At 37.3% G+C, this 19,263-nt stretch overlaps 1 protein-coding gene across 1 annotated transcript in view; it reads left to right on the top strand.

Moving 5' to 3' along the window:
- Positions 1-18,908, top strand: part of LOC149823148 (RNA polymerase II C-terminal domain phosphatase-like 2) — a 39,636-nt gene extending 20,728 nt beyond the window's left edge. Inside the window, exons 17-19 of the mRNA XM_090018684.1 lie at positions 15,465-15,538; positions 17,914-18,203; positions 18,300-18,908. Of these exons, the coding sequence (XP_089874810.1) occupies positions 15,465-15,538; positions 17,914-18,019 (180 nt within the window). The 3' untranslated portion in view covers positions 18,020-18,203; positions 18,300-18,908. The remainder of the gene's footprint in view (positions 1-15,464; positions 15,539-17,913; positions 18,204-18,299) is intronic.
- Positions 18,909-19,263: the final 355 nt, after the last annotated feature.

Below are 19,263 nucleotides of genomic sequence, written 5' to 3'. Positions count from 1 at the left end.
ATCCTTCAAATCCCCATACAAGAATGCATTTTTCACATCAAGTTGACTCAACTTCCATCCATGTTCAACAACCAGAGAAATGATAATTCGAATCGTTCCCATTCTTACAACCGGACTAAAGGTCTCATCATAGTCTTGCCCTGCTTCTTGAGTGAATCCTTTTGCCACAAGCCTTGCCTTATATCGTTCAATGGTTCCATCTGTCTTGTACTTTATTTTATAGACCCATTTACATCCGACAACATTTTTGTCTGGTGGTCTGAGAACAACTTCCCAGGTTCCACATTCATTCAAGGCTTGCATTTCATCATTCATGGCTTCTACCCATTTGGTAGAAGTAGTTGCCTGATATTACATAATGGGCTTATCTTCCTTATTGATGGCAGTTAAAAACAATTGAAGATCCAGGGAGAAGTTGTTATAGCTAACCCACCTGTCAATAGGATGTCATATGCGATTTGATTTTCTGACCTCAAGAGTAGGATTGTGTAATGAAATGGTGGTCTTCAACAAATGCACAAATAACTCACAAACAAGTGTCCATTGGAGACACTACAAGCATGACCCTTGAAAGGGTATAAAAGGAAGAACACTTGAAAAATAAATAATACTTTATTCATGAACAAAATGCTTAAGAAGCATAGTAGTTTACATTTAAGGGGTTCACCCCTATATATACAAAAAAGTGGAAGATTGAGGAGAGCTCATTTTGAGCTCTCCAAAAGAGACGTTGGATTCCAACGTCTCTTAATATAGCTGTTGGACTACAGTCCAACAACATTTATTATTATAGCTGTTGGACTATAGTCCAACAACATTTATTATAGCTGTTGGACTACAGTCCAACAACTATTTGCACAGGATCAAATATCTAGTTTCTATTGAACTAGATGCTAAAAAAGAAAATAAAGAAAAATAGAAAAAGAAAATATAATAATATTAAATAATATATATATATATATATATATATATATATTACAATTTATATTTTAACACTCCCCCTCAAACTTACGGTACAATGAGCGAAAGTTTGTCTAAGAGGAAGTGAAATCTGGGAGCAGCGAGAGGCCTGGTGAAGAAGTCTGCTAATTGATATTCTGATGTAACATATGACAGATCAATGGTTCCGTGTAAGTATTCTTCTCTGACATAGTGACAGTCCATCTCAATGTGTTTAGTGCGCTCATGGAATGTCCGGTTGCTTGCAATGTAGATCGCACTTTTGTTGTCACAACACATCTTTGAAGCTTGCGTTGTTTTAGCTCCCATATCCGCTAGCAATCGTCTGAGCCAAACAACCTCCATAGTGGTGGTTGCCATGGTTCTGTATTCAGCTTCGGTGGAGGAAAGAGAGACTTTCTGCTGCTTCTTGTACCTCCACGAAATTAAGGTTTCACCTAGGAACACACAAAAACCAGTAGTTGAGTGTCTATTATTGGGATCACCTCCCCAGTCAGCATCAGTATATGCAATTAAATTTAATTAAGATGAAGCAGACAAGAAGAGTCCTCGTGAAAGAGAGGATTTTAAGTATCTAATAATACGCAAAATCGCTCCCATGTGCACGGAGGTGGGAGCATGCTGAAACTGACTGACTGTATGAACCACATGAGTTATATCTGACCTAGTAATGGAAAGATAAGAAAGAGCTTCAACAAGCTGTATATAAGGAGTAGGATCATCAAGAAGTTCTCCATCATCAATTTTTATTTTAACATTGACAACTTCTGGAGTGTCTACTTTCTTATCATCTGTAATTCCAGACCTGGAAATGATATCAAGAGCAAATTTAGATTGAGATATCAAATACCCCCGAGGGGAATAAGCAACTTCAATGCCTAAAAAATATCTTAATAAACCTAAGTAAGTCATTTCAAAGTGAGTTTTAAGAAGAGATTTGATATTTGCAACTCCCTGTTTGTCGCCTCCGGTGATGATCATATCGTCCATATAGAGAAGAATAATGATGCCTGCATCAGATTTCTTAACAAACAATGCAGTGTCAGTTAAACAAGGTTGAAAACCAATATCAAGCATAACATGACTAAATCGGTCATACCAGGCTTTTGGAGCATGTTTAAGACCATAAAGAGCTTTTTCTAGACGAAGAGCTTTACCCTTAGGGATACTAATACCAGGTGGGGCTTCCATGTATACTTCTTCAACGAGATTCTCATTCAGGAAAGCATTTTTAACATCTAATTGAAAGATATGCCATGTTCTAATGGAGGCCATACGGGCCACAAGAGCAAATGTTTCTTCATAATCGATGTCATACTCTTGGGCATATCCTTTTGCTACTAAACGGGCCTTATATCTTTCCAGGGTCCCATCACTTTTGGTTTTGACTTTGTATACCCACCTACAACCTATAGGTTTCTTACCCGGAGGGATATATTGTATCGTCCAAGTATTGGCCTTTTCTAGTGCATCCAATTCTATTTTCATGGCTTCTATCCATTCTATATGTTTTTTGCTTGAGAATAGGATGATGGTTTAACATATGATTGTATTAATGTAATGGCGGCCCTATACGTCGGTGAAAAAGATTCATAAGACAAATTTTTCTGGAGGTTTAGAGATTGTAGACGTTCTTCTAGGTGAGACTTCAGAGTATTTTTGTAATGCACATGGAAGATTTTGCTCTCTACGTCTTGAATATTGTAGACTAACATCCCTATGGATTTGCTCTTCACTATCATCATTTTCAACAACAATAGGACTTTGATCATTGTCAAGGTCACATCCAACATCACATTCATTGGATTTTGAAGTTGGATCAATTAAAAACGAGTATTAAGTGACATCCTTGGATTTTTCAAATTCAAAGAAGCTTTCTTTTTCCAAAAAAAATACATTTCTTGACACATATAATTTGTCATTTTGAAAATCGAAACACCTGTAGCCTTTTTGATTATCAGCATATCCTAAAAAGGCACATGGGATTGCACGAGGAGAGAGTTTGTCATTTCTGTTGGTGAAAACAAAACATTTGCATCCAAAGACTCTTAATCTAGAATAATCTAGAGTTAAATTAACAAGCTTTTCTATTGGAGTTGTATTCTTTAATGAGGAAGATGTCATCCTATTAATGAGGTAGGTGGCAGTTAGAACCGCTTCAGCCCAAAAACTTTTTGGAACTTGATTTGCAATTAGCAATGTCCTAGTAGTTTCTATAATGTGCCGATGTTTGCGTTCGGCTAGGCCATTCTGTTGTGGAGTGTGTGGACACGATCTTTGATGTGTAATACCATGTAAATTGAGATAATCTTTGAATTCGTTAGACATAAATTCTCCTCCTGAATTAGTGCGAAAAACAGAAATATCATTTTGAAACTTATTTTTAACCATTTTATGAAATATTTAGAAGATAGCAAAGACATCAGATTTATGTTTAAGAAAATAAATCCAAGTATGTCTAGAAAAGTCATCAACAAAAATGACATAATATGTATAACCACCTTTGGAAATAACTGGTGCGGGGCCCCAAACATCCGAATGTATTAACTCAAGTGGTCGTGAGGAAACAAAAGTTCTACTAAGAGATGGTAACCTTTTCATTTTTCCAAGAATGCAGTCTTTACAAGAAAAATTTTCAGAATTACAAAATTTTTCCAAACTTGGAAAATATTGAATTTTAGACATATGAGGATGGCCAAGCCTTTTGTGCCATAAATCCAATTCTAATTTCTGAATATTATAACAAAATGCATTCTTGGGTAATTCTAAAAAGTCCATGTAATAAAGTCCTCCTTCTCTATGGCCTTCCCCAATCAGCTTCCCTGACTGGCGATCCTGTACCCAACAACCATGAGAAGAGAATAAGATATTACATCCATAATCAGATATTTGCGAGACAAATAAGAGATTCAAATTAAGTTTAGGGATATATCTAACTTCTGGGATAAAAAATCTTTTGGATTTTTGAAGATTTTCAAAACATCCTATTCCTTTTACTTCAAGAGACGTGCCATCGGCTGTAAAAACCTTTGACACACTTGAGTTATTTTTAAGACATTCGGATAGACTATTAACATTTGGGGTCATATGAAAAGAAGCACCAGAATCTAAAAGCCAAGGAAAGTTACCTGGACCGGAGAAAGATGCAATTGCCGCTCCAGTTGAGGCTTCGGTTGAGGAGGATACCCCTTTGAGAAGAGGTTGAAGGATTTCCATCAGTTGAGCCATAGACACAGGTGCATCTTGATCTTTTGACTCAGATTCAACAGATGCAACTCTTTTTTCTTTTCTTTTTAACTTTGGACATTGAGGCCTATAGTGCACCGGTTCATGACAATGATGACAAATAACTTTTCTTTTATCAAAGTCGCCGTTTTGCCTTCCAAAATGAGGCGGCTTGTAAGTACGAGTATGATTCCCCAGTCTAGATACAGCTGAAACAGAGTCATCATCAACTTTTGGAGTACTTTTTCTAAGTCTATTTTCCTCCATAGTGAGCTCTTCTAGAGTATCAACAATAGAAGGAATTTTTCCACGATGTAAAATGGCCGATTTGGTGGATTCAAACTCCGGCCTTAGACCATTCACAATTGATAGAAATGTTCCATATCGAGTTGCTTTTGGCGAAGCTCGATGTCTTCGGCACAATGCCATTTCGGCTCAAGAAGAGCCAACTCTTCCCAAAGTTCGGACAACTCATTATAATCTTCTCAAATAGTTTTATCTTTTTGAGTCATTGTCCGAACTTTATCTTGTAAATTGCATACATGTGCAATATCTTTAAGGGAATACATGTTTTTGAGGTATTCCCAAGCCTTATCGGCATGCTCAAACTTAGCTAGACTAGAGCATTTTTTAATGTCTATGCTATTGATGAGCCATAACATAATTTTTGCATGCCCTATCCTCCATTCTTTCCATTTCTTTTCATGAGTGGCTAATGCCTTACTCTTCTCTTCTTCCGTTAGAGGAACCTCTTTATCACCCTCTTTCTTGGTGATAGTTTAGGTTCCAAATCGGAACTATCCACTATACCCCATAAACCTTTTCCCCAAATGTGGTGCTTCATAATCGAAGCCCACATTACATAGTTAGTATTATTTAGCTTCATAGGAATGATGGTGATTTTATCATTGTCATCCATCTTTTACAAGGGTAAGAGAGGAATAAATAGGAGGAGAGAGAAAGAAAAATAAAAAGAAAAGAAAAAGAGTAGACAAAGGAATAAGAGAGGATACAAAACCAAAATTTTTTTGTAGCACAAGTTCGCCTTTCTTCAAACAAATCTTCTTGAGCCAAGAACAAGGTGATGAAACACCTTTTGTAAATGTGGCACGGAAATCGAGGCAGAAGCACTTCAAGATCTAAGGATTGTTAAATTATATACCTAATCATTCAATGTAATATATATATTTTATATATATAAAGTAATACATATACATATATTAATATATATGTATATGTATCTACTTATTATATATATAAAATATATATTTCTGTTTTGTTTAGCCGTAGGGGTAGATTAGTCTTTTCCTCCATTTTACGCACATTCAATTTATGAATGTGATTGTAATTTATTTTCGTTTTCTTTTTCTTTTATTTTTTATTTTCTTTTATGTAAAGTACCAAAAGGTACCTTGGGGGCCCCACTAACATAGACGTTGGGCCCTCTCCAACGGTCACATTTGTGACCGTTGGAGGGGCTCCAACGTCTATGAGTGGAGCCCCTCCAAGGCCCCTCTTGTGTTGTTATAAATGGGGGTTTCACCCCTTTGTATTTCTCATGACTTTGAGTCAAAGCCCAAGTTCTCAATAAATCGATTCCATTGTTTTTATACCTTTGTGCATTTGTGAGTTATTTGTGGGTTGTGCTTTTTGTGCACAAGTGTTCTAAAGTGTTCTTATTGTGCTTTCGTGGTGGGTTTAATATCAAGAATATTAAGGTCTTGATATTAGTATCTTAGTATCAGAGCCTCGTTGGAAGAAAGAGGATCGTGCATCTCGTCTCTTGCGAAGCACCTCGAAAAACATGCCCTCAAGCTAGTGAAGTTTTTGAGTGGAGCATTTACTTCGGGCAATATTTTAGAAGCAACTTTTGTCAAGAAAAGGTTGAAAATCCGTTAAGGTACGCATTATTTTTCATCTTCTCTTCTCTCTAATGGGTGAAAAAGACTCCCATTTCTCCCTTGGGTTTAAACTTAGTGGTTCGAACTACCATGTTTGGGCCGGCAATATGGAAGCCCATATCAAAGGGAAAGGCCTTTGGGGTTACGTTCAAGGCTCCATATCGGAACCCGAACCCAAGCTTTCTATTATAGAGAAAGGGGAAATTAAGATTCTTGAAGGAGAAGATAGACAAAAGGCCTTAGAAGAATATTCCAAAAGACATGAGTGGGAAATGAAGAACTTCAAAATATTGTCTTGGATTTTTTCGTCCGTAGAAACCAAGATCAATGCCAACATCATTAAGTTTAAAAGGGCCTCCGAAGCTTGGTTGTACCTTGAAAAAATGTATACTTCAAGGGACTTGTCTCACAAATACTATCTCCAAAAGAAAGCCTTGACTCTTCAACAAAATGATTTATCTATTCGGGAATATTTTGCCGAATTGTCATCTATTTGGGACGAGCTTGCCATGCTCGAACCAAAATGGAGTGGAGAAGCTATTGAATTAAGGCACAAACAACTAGAGGAAAATCGATTTTTCAACTTCCTAAATGGTCTTAGACCCGAATTTGAGCAAATTCGGTCCTCTCTTCTATCGGTTTTCACCTCCCCATCTATTGAAGATGTCATCACCAAGCTAAGTGGTGAGGAAACACGTATGGGGATTAGTAAAAATAACCCAAGCATCCTTGCTACACCTTCTCAAAGTGACTATGAAGTGGTTAATGCCGTGTCAAGACCCGAAAATAATTTGAAGACCTACAAACCGCCCCATTTCAAAAATCAAGGGCAAAATGATCGATATGGCAAGAGAGATTACAGCAAATTAACTTGCCATTTCTGTAAAGAACCGGGACATATCAAACCCAATTGTCCCAAATGGAAGAAATTTCTTGCCGCGGCTTTAGCATCCCAATCGGAGGAACGGCCTTCAACTTCAAATGAACCTCTTTCGCTTCATCAAATTATGGATGCTCTTCAACCTCTTCTCAAATGAGGCATTTCTGGAGCCGCTATGTCATCCTCTTCCTCTCTTGGTAAGACATCTTGGTTACTTGATTCCGGTGCTTCGTTTCATATGACTCCAAGCCATTGTTTTCTTTCTGATTATTCTAAAAATTGTCTTCCATCTTTTGTCTCAACGGCGGATGGAACCCCTCTTGAAATTAAAGAAATGGGCAATTTTGAAAAACAAGACTTCTTTATCCCAAAAATTCGTCTTGTACCAAAACTAAACTTAAATTTACTTTCCGTTTCTCAACTCTCGGACTGTGGTTGCGATATAAAATTCTCTTCTAATAAATGTTGGATACATGATCGCCAGTCCGGGAAATTGATTGGGGAAGGCTCTAGGAGAGGAGACCTCTACTATGTTGATTTTCTTAAAATTCTCAAGAATCAATTTTGTAATGTTGCTCAAAACAAAGATATTCATGTATGGCTTGAGAGATTGGGTCATCCCAACATTGTTAAAATCTCTTATTTGCCTTTTATTAAGCATCTTTGTAATGAAAATTTTGTTTGTAATGAATGTATTCTTGGAAAAATGAGAAGTCTTCCTTTTCCTCAAAGATCCATGTTTACAACAAAACCTTTTGAAATTGTTCACTCCGATGTATGGGGTCCGGCTCCGGTGATATCCAAGGGAGGTTTCTCTTACTATGTTATCTTTGTGGACGATTTCACTAGGTTTAGTTGGATATATTTTCTTAAACATAAACATGAAGTTTTTTCAACATTTAAAACATTTCATATGATGGTTTTAAATCAATTCAATGGAAATTTAAAAATTTTTAGAACCGATTCGGGTGGTGAATACCTTTCCAATGAATTCAAAAGCTATCTTGAAAACTATGGAATTCTCCATCAAAAGTCTTGTCCCAAAACCCCCCAACAAAATGGGTTGGCTGAACGAAAACATAAGCATATTATTGAAACCACACGAACTTTGCTCATTTTCCAAAATATTCTGAAAAAACTTTGGGCGGAGGCCGCTCTTACTTCTGTCTGTCTCATAAATAGACTTCCATCTAAAAACTTGAACAAGATTTCCCCATTTGAAAAATTATATGAAAAAGAACCTGATTATAGCAGGTTAAGGGTTTTTGGATGTAAATGTTTTGTCCTTACTGATAAAAATGACAAACTCTCTCCTAAGGCCATTCCTTGTGCCTTTCTTGGTTATTCTGAAACTCATAAAGGTTTTCGCTGTTATGATGTTAAGAGTGATAAACTATATGTTTCCAGAAATGTAAGCTTCTTGGAAAATGTTAGTGGTTTCGAAAAACTTGAAACCAATGACGAGAATATTGACTATTCTTTTCTGTTTGATTTATTAATTGAATATGATGATACTAGTGATGATGAAACTAATCAAAATGATGAAACTCATTCTGATCAACACATCAATGAAGAACCACATAGAGATCCTATAACTTACTCTCATAGAGATAGGAGTACTTTTAGAAGTGCCCTCGAAAGATATGATAGTGAGTCTATCCCTCCAAGTGAAGGAAATCTTCGTAGGATCGAAAGATCAAGAAGACCTCCTTCTAGGTTCATCTCATATGAGTCTTTTTCACCAAAATATAGAGTCTGTCTAAGCGCCATTCACTCATACATAGAACCTAGGGATTTCGAGGAAGCACGAAAATGCCCGGAATGGATAATTGCTATGAATAATGAACTTGAAGCCCTAAAGAAAGCAAAGACCTGGGAGTTTCAAGACCTTCCTAAAGACAAGAAAGCAATAGGGTGTAAATGAGTATTTAAAGTCAAAACTAAGAGTGATGGGTCTCTTGAGAGATATAAGGCCATCTTAGTTGCAAAAGGATATGGTCAAAAATATGGGATTGATTATGAGGAGACTTTTGCCCCCGTTGCTCGAATGGTCACCGTCCGATGTCTTATAACTGTTGCTTCAATCAATAAATGGAACATCTATCAGATGGATGTTAAGAATGCGTTTTTAAACGGAGATTTAAACGAAGAAGTATATATGGATGCTCCTCCTGGAATGGAATATCCTAAAGGAAAAGTGCTTCGTCTTCGGAAAGCACTTTATGGTTTAAAACAAGCTCCCAAGGCTTGGTATGATAGGTTTAACTCCATAATGTTAGAAAATGATTTCTCATCCTGCTTTACTGATACTGCTTTGGTTGTTAGAAAATCTAATGCAGGGATTGTCATTCTACTACTTTATGTGGATGACATGCTTATAACTGGGAGCGACTCTAAAGGGATTAAAAGCATAAAATCCATTTTAAAGGATAAGTTTGAAATGTCTGACTTAGGCTTCTTAACTTATTTTTTGGGTATTGAGGTAGCTTACTCTCATAGAGGATATTTTCTATCTCAAACTAAGCTTGCATCTGAGATTATTGACAGGTCAAGTATTACAGATGATAAAGTTTGTGAAACTCCTGCTATAGTAGGAGCTAAAATGAAGATTGATGATGGTGTTCCCCTCTCCGATCCTACTCCCTACAGGCAACTAGTAGGATCGTTGATGTACCTAAGCATCACCAGACCAGATATCTCACATGCGGTGCATACGGCAAGTCAATTTCAGTATGCACCAACTTCTGTTCACATGGGTGCTATCTTACGTGTCGTAAAATATCTAAAGCACACTATTAATAAGGGAGTTTTTCTGTCTTCTTCTTCTCAGTTAAGATTAATTGCTTATACTGACTCTGATTGGGGAGGTGACCCAAATAACCGTCACTCCACCACTGGTTTTTGTGTATTCTTAGGTGACTCATTAATCTCATGGAGATGTAAGAAGCAACAAAAGGTGTCTCTATCATCAACTGAAGCGGAATATCGTGCCATGGCAACTACTACCATGAAAATTGTTTGGATTCATCAGTTGTTGGAAGACATGGGGATCACTATTGAAGGGCCTACTAAGCTTTGCTGTGACAACAAAAGTGCGATTTATATTGCTAAAAATCACACTTTTCATGAGCGGACCAAACACATAGAGATGGATTGTCACTACGTTCGGGAGGCGTACCTCAAAGGAATCATTGACCTTCCATATGTCACGTCCGAATATCAATTAGCGGACTTCTTCACTAAAGCCTTGTGTGCTCCGCGTTTCAACTTTCTTCTTAGCAAACTCTCGGTCATCCTGTCCTAGGTTTGAGGGGGGGTGTTAAATTATATACCTAATCATTCAATGTAATATATATATTTTATATATATAAAGTAATACATATACATATATTAATATATATGTATATCTATCTACTTATTATATATATAAAATATATATTTCTGTTTTGTTTAGCCGTAGGGGTAGATTAGTCTTTTCCTCCATTTTACGCACATTCAATTTATGAATGTGATTGTAATTTATTTTCGTTTTCTTTTTCTTTTATTTTTTATTTTCTTTTATGTAAAGTACCAAAAGGTACCTTGGGGGGCCCACTAACATAGACGTTGGGCCCTCTCCAACGGTCACATTTGTGACCGTTGGAGAGGCTCCAACGTCTATTAGTGGAGCCCCTCCAAGGCCCCTCTTGTGTTGTTATAAATAGGGGTTTCACCCCTTTGTATTTCTCATGGCTTTGAGTCAAAGCCCAAGTTCTCAATAAATCGATTCCATTGTTTTTATGCCTTTGTGCATTTGTGAGTTATTTGTGGGTTGTGCTTTTTGTGCACAAGTGTTCTAAAGTGTTCTTATTGTGCTTTCGTGGTGGGTTTAATATCAAGAATATTAAGGTCTTGATATTAGTATCTTATTGGAGATACTTTCACAAGGATTTCGTAGCTCTGATACCATGTAATGAAATGGTGGTCTTCAACAAATGCACAAATAACTCATAAACAAGTGTCTATTGGAGACACTACAAGCATGACCCTTGAAAGGGTATAAAAGGAAGAACACTTGAAAAATAAATAATACTTTATTCATGAACAAAATGCTTAAAAAGCATAGTATTTACATTGAAGGGGTTCACCCCTATATATACAAAAAAGTGGAAGAGAGAGGAGAGCTCATTTTGCGCTCTTCAAAAGAGACGTTGGATTCCAACGTCTCTTAATATAGCTGTTGGACTAGAGTCCAACAACATTTATTATTATAGCTGTTGGACTATAGTCCAACATCATTTATTATAGCTGTTGGACTACAATCCAACAGCTATTTGCACAGTCAAGTTCCAACAGGAACTTGACTGGATCAAATATCTAGTTTCTATTGAACTAGATGCTAAAAAAGAAAATAAAGAAAAATAGAAAAAGAAAATAATAAAAGAAAATATAATAATATTAAATAATATATATATATATATATATTACAGTTTATATTTTAACAGATTGACCACTGAGACATGGTCTGAGTGGCTTGATGCTGTCGGTCTCTGCCTAGAATAGACGATGCCTTTGTATCTGCCCGGTACTTCCACTCCATTTTGTGATTTCGACGTCCCAGTGTTCTCAAACATCTCTTCTTCTTGCTGTATGCAGTCTGAGGAACAATCTTGATTGGAACCAACAAAAAGTTTTGAGCTCAGCCAAGGATAGTAAACTTCAGTTGGCATATTCGTTGTGTTGGTTCCATGATCAAAATTTTGTTCATCAAAAATAACATTTCTTGAGGTTCTGATGCGTTTGTTGGTGGAATCATAACGCCTATATCCTTTGTAGTCATCTGCATATCCCACAAAGCTGCACTTCTAGGCATTGTCCTGGAACTTGTTTCTCAAGGACTGATCAATATGCACGTAGCAGACACACCCAAAAACACGTAGATCCTGATAACTGGGTTGAACTCCAAAAAGACAATGCTAATAGGACTTATTTTTCAGAATAACCATAGGTAGTCTATTTATCACATGCGCGGTAGAATGAAAAGCCTCTGTCTATAGGTTGATGGGAAGATTACTGTCATGAAGCATACTCATGACACTTTCAACAATATGCCTATGTTTTTGTTCAGCAATCCCATTATGTTGAGGGGTGTGAGGGCATGATACCCTTCTTCCTATTTCGTTATTTCGAAGAAAATAAATAAAATCACGGGATGAGAACTCCCCACCTCCATCACATTGGAAAAATTGAATGGACTCGAAAAATTGATTTTGAAACAGAGAGAAGACTTCCGACTTATTTTTCATGAAATATATCCAAGTGTATCGAGAATAGTTATCAACAAAATATAGATAATATCTGGTCCCGGATCCAGAGACAATTGGAGCGGGTCCTCATACATAAGAACAAATTATCTCAAAAGGTTTTGAAGCTCTCTTATTAATGGAATGGAAAGGCAATACATGACTCTTGCATGAAAGACAACTGAAACACTTATGACTGCTCTCATCCCAACTGAGACTTTCTTTTGGAATGAGATTATTAAAAACAAGTTTTTCAATGAAATGACTCCCACAATGTCCTAATTGACTATGTCACAAGAATGACTTATTACATTCAGAAATTCTAAAAACATTAGCAGAAGAGGATGAACATGACTCTAGTGAAGACTTTGAATTCAGATGAACTGGGTAGACAACATGACATGGAGCTTCTTCAAAGACATACATATTGCCTCGTCTCTTTCCTTCAGCGAATGTTTCCCTCGTGTGTAGGTCCTTGACCTGCACAGAGAAGGGAATGAATTCAACTGAGGCATTATTATCATCAATAAGTTTAGAAATAATGACAATATTTTTCTTGATGTCAGGAGCTTATAGAACATCAGAAAGAGTAAGAGTGGAATGTGACATGAGAATGACAATTTTTCCAACTTGAGAAACAGGATGGTGGGATCCTCCAGTGACAATATTACTTTTTCCAAAATAAGGAATATGGTTAGAAATTTTACCTGCATCGCCTGTCACATGAGTCGCTGCCCCTGAGTCAACAAACCAAGTGCCTTCATCACTCTGCTTCAATTTCAACTCTGACAAGGCAGATATCAACAAATCTTTAATCTCTCTACTCTCTCTGGTATTTGTGAATCTTCTTTTAGTTTCCTTTTGTGGACCCTTTCCTTTATTCTCTGGATTGTGCCAACAATTCTCCCTGATATGCCCCTTTTTGTTATAAAGGAAGCAAGTAGGGATGGATCTTGATCCCTGCGCATGAGCTAACATATTTGGAGTGGAAAGGAGACCACGCCCTCCGTGTCCACTTCGCCCTTGTCCTCCTCATCCCCATCCTCTACCATAAGTCACGCCTGTGGCAAAAACTTCTTGAAAATTTGGATGAGTGTGACTTTCTTCAGAGAATCCCTTCAGAGTCATTTCATACTGGATCAATTTGGCTCGTAGCTCATCAAAGGTTAGAAGAACATAAAGGCACAATAGTGAAGTGACTATCATATTGTAGTCAGATCCCAATCCACTCGGAGTTTGTTGCACCATGTCATTGTCACTTACGGCACATCCTATAACTGCAAGCTGATCTGTGATGATCTTTATCTTGTTCAAATATTCCATGATAGTCATGGAGTCTTTTCTTAACATATGAAATTCTCTTTTTAGAAAAACCATCCTTGCTTGAGAAACCTGCGAATACGTCTGAACCAGTCGTTCCCAGAGTTGTAGTGCTGTACAATTGTCGGGAATGACAACAAGTACCTTTTGAGAGAAGGTTGAGGTGATGTACGCAACAACTGATTGATCTTTCCTTTCCCAATTGAGAAATTCTATATTTTTGACATACACGATCAAACTCGCCCCTTGATCATCTTTCTCTTTCCTCGGAACAAATTCTGGTGGGACTAGAGTGGTTCAATCCAGGTGACCTAAGAGACCTTGGCTCTTTGTAAAAGGAATGATTTGTCTCTTCCAAATTAAGAAGTTCGAGGTATTCAACTTTTCAGAAACGAGTTGGTTGAGAAAATTTGAAGAGAGATTTGATTGAGAGGAATAAGGATCCATAGAGAGTGAAGTTCAATAAGAGTGTTCACGAAGTGCAAGAGTTCTCACACAATGCTCAGCCCCCCCCCCCCTCCCCTTTTTTCTGTCAGAATCAGGGAATAGAGAGACTGAACCCCTCCCCTTTTATGCACTCCAGAAAGCTGATATTGATGTGAGAGAAGACTTTTCCCACGTTAAACGTATTTTCAGACAATTAGCAAAAATAACTTTAAATATATTTTTAGACAAGCAGCAAGGAATAAACAGGGAGGAAGCAACTCAGCAAGAATACATTTGAATATGTAGAAATAGATGCGTGGAGGAGATTGAACAAACGATGGCAATAAAGAAGTTCAAGCAGATAATATCAAACAAAAAGGAATGAAATAGGGCACGCGATTGGTCTGATGTTTCACGTGAATTGATTTTAGTGATTCACTTGAAATACAGCCACTCGTTTTTTTTTTTTAAGGTTTGAGTTCACGTGAACCTCAGATCAAGAGAGAAGTAACCCCACGTGAGATGTGGGTACACAGAAAGAATCAGAAAAGGAGATAAGAATAAGGGAAGAAAGAAAAAGGAGAAGAGTAGAAACGAGGAAGGAACGATAAAACCTCAAAACTTTGATTGCCGCACCTGCCGGAACCCTTTTTTGCCCTCAGACAGATCTGAGCTCTGATACCATGTTGGAATTCCATCTGCACCTGTATTGGAGAGAGAGAGAAGAATGCGAGAAAGGGGGCCTGCGGCAGTCACGATTTCTGAAAAGAAATCGTGACCTAAAACTTTGTATTTATTTTACATTACAAGGGAGTGGATCCGGGTCTGGTGTATCCAGACCCGATTAAAAAAAAGGTTACAATGTTACAATTACAATGTACTGTACATAATCCAGATCGGGTCGGATCCTCCTGTACATTACACATACATGCATACATGCTCATGTACATACGACAGAAAACATATTGTTTAATGAGTTATATATAAATCTACTCATATGACTTTGTTAGACTCTAAAATTCTAGTTGCAGGTTTATATTTTGAAGTCAAGGCCCAAGATCATTAAAAAAGCATGCCAAGTCACGAAGAATAATTTATAGTAAAAATGCCGTGTCAGGTGTGATCTTCTTACCCTAGACACATGGCTGAAGATCATGTCCCTGTGACATATGATATGGGAACTTTAATGTTGCACATTCATTCAGTGACATGAGCATCTGTTTGATGGTAGCTTTGTTTTTTCTGGAGGAACATGCCTGTAATTTCTAGTCAAAACCCCTAGTTGAAACTCAACACTAGCAACCTTGATGCACTTGCTGCATCTTATGATTTGATTTTGTTCATTTTGATTGTCCTTAAAATGGTCATAGTTCTGATTGGATTTTGCTATTGTAAAGGAACCAGTTAGTGAGATGATTAGAAATTTTGTTCCAAATGCATCTGTTTACATCTGAAGTGGCATTTATGCAGGCTGCTGAAGAGGCAATTAGTAGCTTGAGATCTTCAAGTAGTCAGCAAGTCCAGAAGCGATCAAACTCACCAAGGTGATAATTAACATCTATCTTTTCTTTTTGTTATTTTGAGAACTTGCTTTTACCAATCATAGAGGCTATTATATATATATGGATCATACTAATTTGTGGGTCAAAATAAGCCACCTATTAAAAAATTATTGAGTATTTATATAGTTGCATGTTTATCTGCTAGTGCTTAAATAGTTGGTTTAGACATGTAAAATCTATTTAGGATTACTTTTTTTTTATTAGCTATTGTAGGATTTCTTCCATTCACAGCTCATTATATTACACTAGTCATCGCTCAAATCTTTCCTATGTGATCTATCCCTTGCATCATGGTTATTGGTTGAAAGCTTTATACACACGCCCCTATTAGTTTTTGTAAAATGACAGAAGTCATGTGGCCTTTGAAGTTTTAAAGCTTATGAGTTCAAGACTTCATCACTTTTTTTTTTCTGAATCTCATCTGGTCCCATGCACATAAGGTGATTGTAGGGCCATGTCTCTGTCCATTCATCGACATCAAGTTGATTGCCTTGGGCAGCTTTTCTGTTGGATATTGTTTGATGATGTTCTTGCTGTTTCTTCTCCAACTCTATCAGCATATTGTTAAAATATATATACTTATAGTCATGTGTGTATATATATATATACCCATTAGGGGTATTTTTTCTTTTCACTGCATGTTATTAGTTGTGTTCATTAGGGGCACTTTAGGGTTTTTTAAATTTTTTGTATTTCTTTCCTTTTGTCAAGGGCATTATAGACTTTATAATGCCCATGACTCAAAGAGCTATTGATAGTGCTCCCAACAGCTATATTTCTAGCCGTTGGGAGAACTCCCAATGGCTCCTTGAGTGCCTTTTGTGTATATATAAGGGATGGATCTCCTCTTCTAAACTATGCTTGTCTCAAACAATTATTCCTCAATAGCACTTATATTTTTTTTGTTTGTCTCTTGCCCATTAGTGACCTTGTGCTTATGTTATTGCATTTGTCCCATAAGTGGTCCTTGTTTATGCACACTTTTGTGTGTTTGTAAAGCCCATAAGGGACATCCTATTGCTCTTCTTTGTATTTCATTACATGGTATCAGAGCTGAGGTATTTTTGAAGTGAATGAGCATATCATTCAAGAGTGCATGAAAGAGGAACGAGTGATCGTGAACTTCATTGCTTCGGAAAGCTCGTCATCAACACATTTCCTTTACCTCCTCTTTCTATCTGTCTTTTCTCTCTACGTCTTCTCTTGGCACTATGGCGGATAAAGAAATGATTACGATTGTTTACGTCAAATTTGATAGAAAGAACTATAATATGTGGGCTACTTCTATTAAAAGGATTTTAATTGGCAAAGATTTGTGGGAATATGTTGATGGTTCCTTATCGGAACCTCAACCTATTCTCACTAAATCTACTTGTGGAGAAGATGGAGTAACCAAAGAAAAAACCTTCAAGGGCTAAGAGAGAGAAAAGGGTCTTTTGGACTACAAAAAGGCTTTTAAAGAATAAAAAGTTGGTCATGCCAAGGTTTTGTCCCTATTTATGAGAAGTATGTGTGAAAAACCCTGTAAAAATATTATGGGGTTTGAAAGGGCAGATGAAGCGTGTGTTTTTATCAAACAAACCTACACTTAAAATGATGCCGCCCATAAATGAGAATTGCAAGATAAGATTTACAATTGCAAATAAGGGGAAAAAAGTGTTAGAGAGTATTATGGAACTCTCAAGAGACTATGGTGTCAAGGATAAATTCATGAAGAGGTCATTTAGGCATACCAGTCCTATTATGACTCATACTCTAGGTGACGTCCCAGATGAGGGTATTTTTGGACATTGTACTGGACCAGTTTTAGTTAAATATAAACTCTTGTATGACAATCCTATTGTAACTCACTATCTTGTATATTTTCTCTATAAATTCACTCATAGGGACGCCCTCTTATACATGAAACAGAAGAATGTCCCACCGAGTTTCTTTCTTTTCTCTCTCTCTCTCTCTCTCTCTCTCTCTCTCTTCTTTTTCTCTTCATCTATACAGGCTTGGCTGCCAAAATCTGACATGGTATTAGAGCTGTGGCGAGAATAATCACCTCATACCGTTTCATCCAATATGAACTTGTATACCTTGAGGGATAACTTGTGGCATGGTTGCTTACACATGTGCACAATGAACTCGTGTTCATTGAGTGGCAATATGGTTGGCAACATGAGCATATGCAGACACCTACAACAAGATTGCCGGTACTTGTTATGAGAGAGAGAGAGGGAAAGTAGGCATACTGCTCGCTTTCTATTTCTCCAGCATTTTTTCTGTTTGTTACTATGTTTTTGTACTTTGCATTAAAACATTTTGCTTCCTTTTTCGCATGTGGCCCTAAAAACTTCTGCTCATGTACTTAGGGTGCCTCTTTCTGTTTCCACTAAGCGTTCAAAGGAGGAAAGCTCACAAGGTGTACCAGGGAACACACCATCCACACACTTTTATAAGAATGGGAGACCAGTGTGATGACTGGCATTAGCAGGATTCCGTACAGCTCATTGTTTGACGAGATGATCGGAGGGCCACACCCAATTGTACAGCTATACGATTGCATTGTTGGTAGCCACTGAGAAGTTGGTGGCACCTGTATTTGTGTCTTTTTCCCCAGATGTTTCTGAGCAGGAATAGGCGTAACTCATGTTCGTGCCAGGTCTGTTTTCTTTTCTTTCTCCTGTTTTTATCTTATCCTTTTTGCTGTTCCCTTGTTGCTTTCGTTGCCATTTTCCAACTTATTTTTACTCCACAGGCAGCGGCGGATTTTGATCAAGGCAAGTGAGCGATCGTACCATACGTAAAGCTGTAACACTTGGGCAAATATAAGCTTTTTCTGGTATACGCACACCCATTTCCCGGCAGTCATACTGAATAAGATCTGAGCAGGAGGCATCTGGTGTAATATTTGATTGTGATCGCATCTCACTTTTTTACCATTTAGGGCTTGGCTTGGATCTTTTTTCACATTGGACTGCATTTGCCTATTGCTTCTCCTTGGTGGTTATTCGATGTCACCAGCAATTTTTGGATCATCTGTACTACTATTTCAGGGATTGATAAATTTCTATCGCCTCAGAAAAGGGAAAAAAATGGAAATCGAGCCTGTCCTGCCAATGCTTACTGTTCTGAAGAAGACCCAATTATAAGTAGTGCGGTGATGAAAGATTTTCTTTGCACCGTAGCATAGCACATCTATATAGGATTAGGGCTTGATATGAGACAAGGCACTCGGGCTTGGCTTGTAAAGGGCTCACTTGAACTTCTGAAATAGGCTCGGCCAGGCCAATGTAAGTAGCCAGTGGTTGGCTTGGCTAAACTCGTATAGCCTTGTTAACTAGTAATAAATATATTTTACGTATAATTTATGTGAGTTCAGATATAATTTTTTATGTGATAGGATGCAGATAGTTGAAGTGGTTGGCTTGCAAGCAGTAGGTTCAAATCCTATTATTTACGGTTTTAAAACAATGATCTATTTTGTAAACGAGATAGTTTGTGCTTCAGTCAGTAGGTAGGCTTAGAGTCCAAATTTTATTATTCTTAATTTTGAAAAGCGTTTTTTTTTAATGCGCCAACTCAAGCTTGCCATGATCTCGTGTTCAACTCCTATTGGCACCAGAACGATCTGAGCTTGAACACTCGGTTTGGCTCATTTACCAGCTCTATATAGGATAGTAATATTTATGGCCCTGTAGCATATTATGTCTATTTGCATA

Source organism: Nuphar pumila, chromosome 10 (assembly GCF_984573655.1).
Source record: "Nuphar pumila chromosome 10, dmNupPumi1.hap1.1, whole genome shotgun sequence".
NCBI lineage: Eukaryota > Viridiplantae > Streptophyta > Magnoliopsida > Nymphaeales > Nymphaeaceae > Nuphar > Nuphar pumila.
The sequence above is the reverse complement of the archived record's forward strand: the minus strand, read 5'-3'. Positions and strand labels throughout refer to the sequence as shown.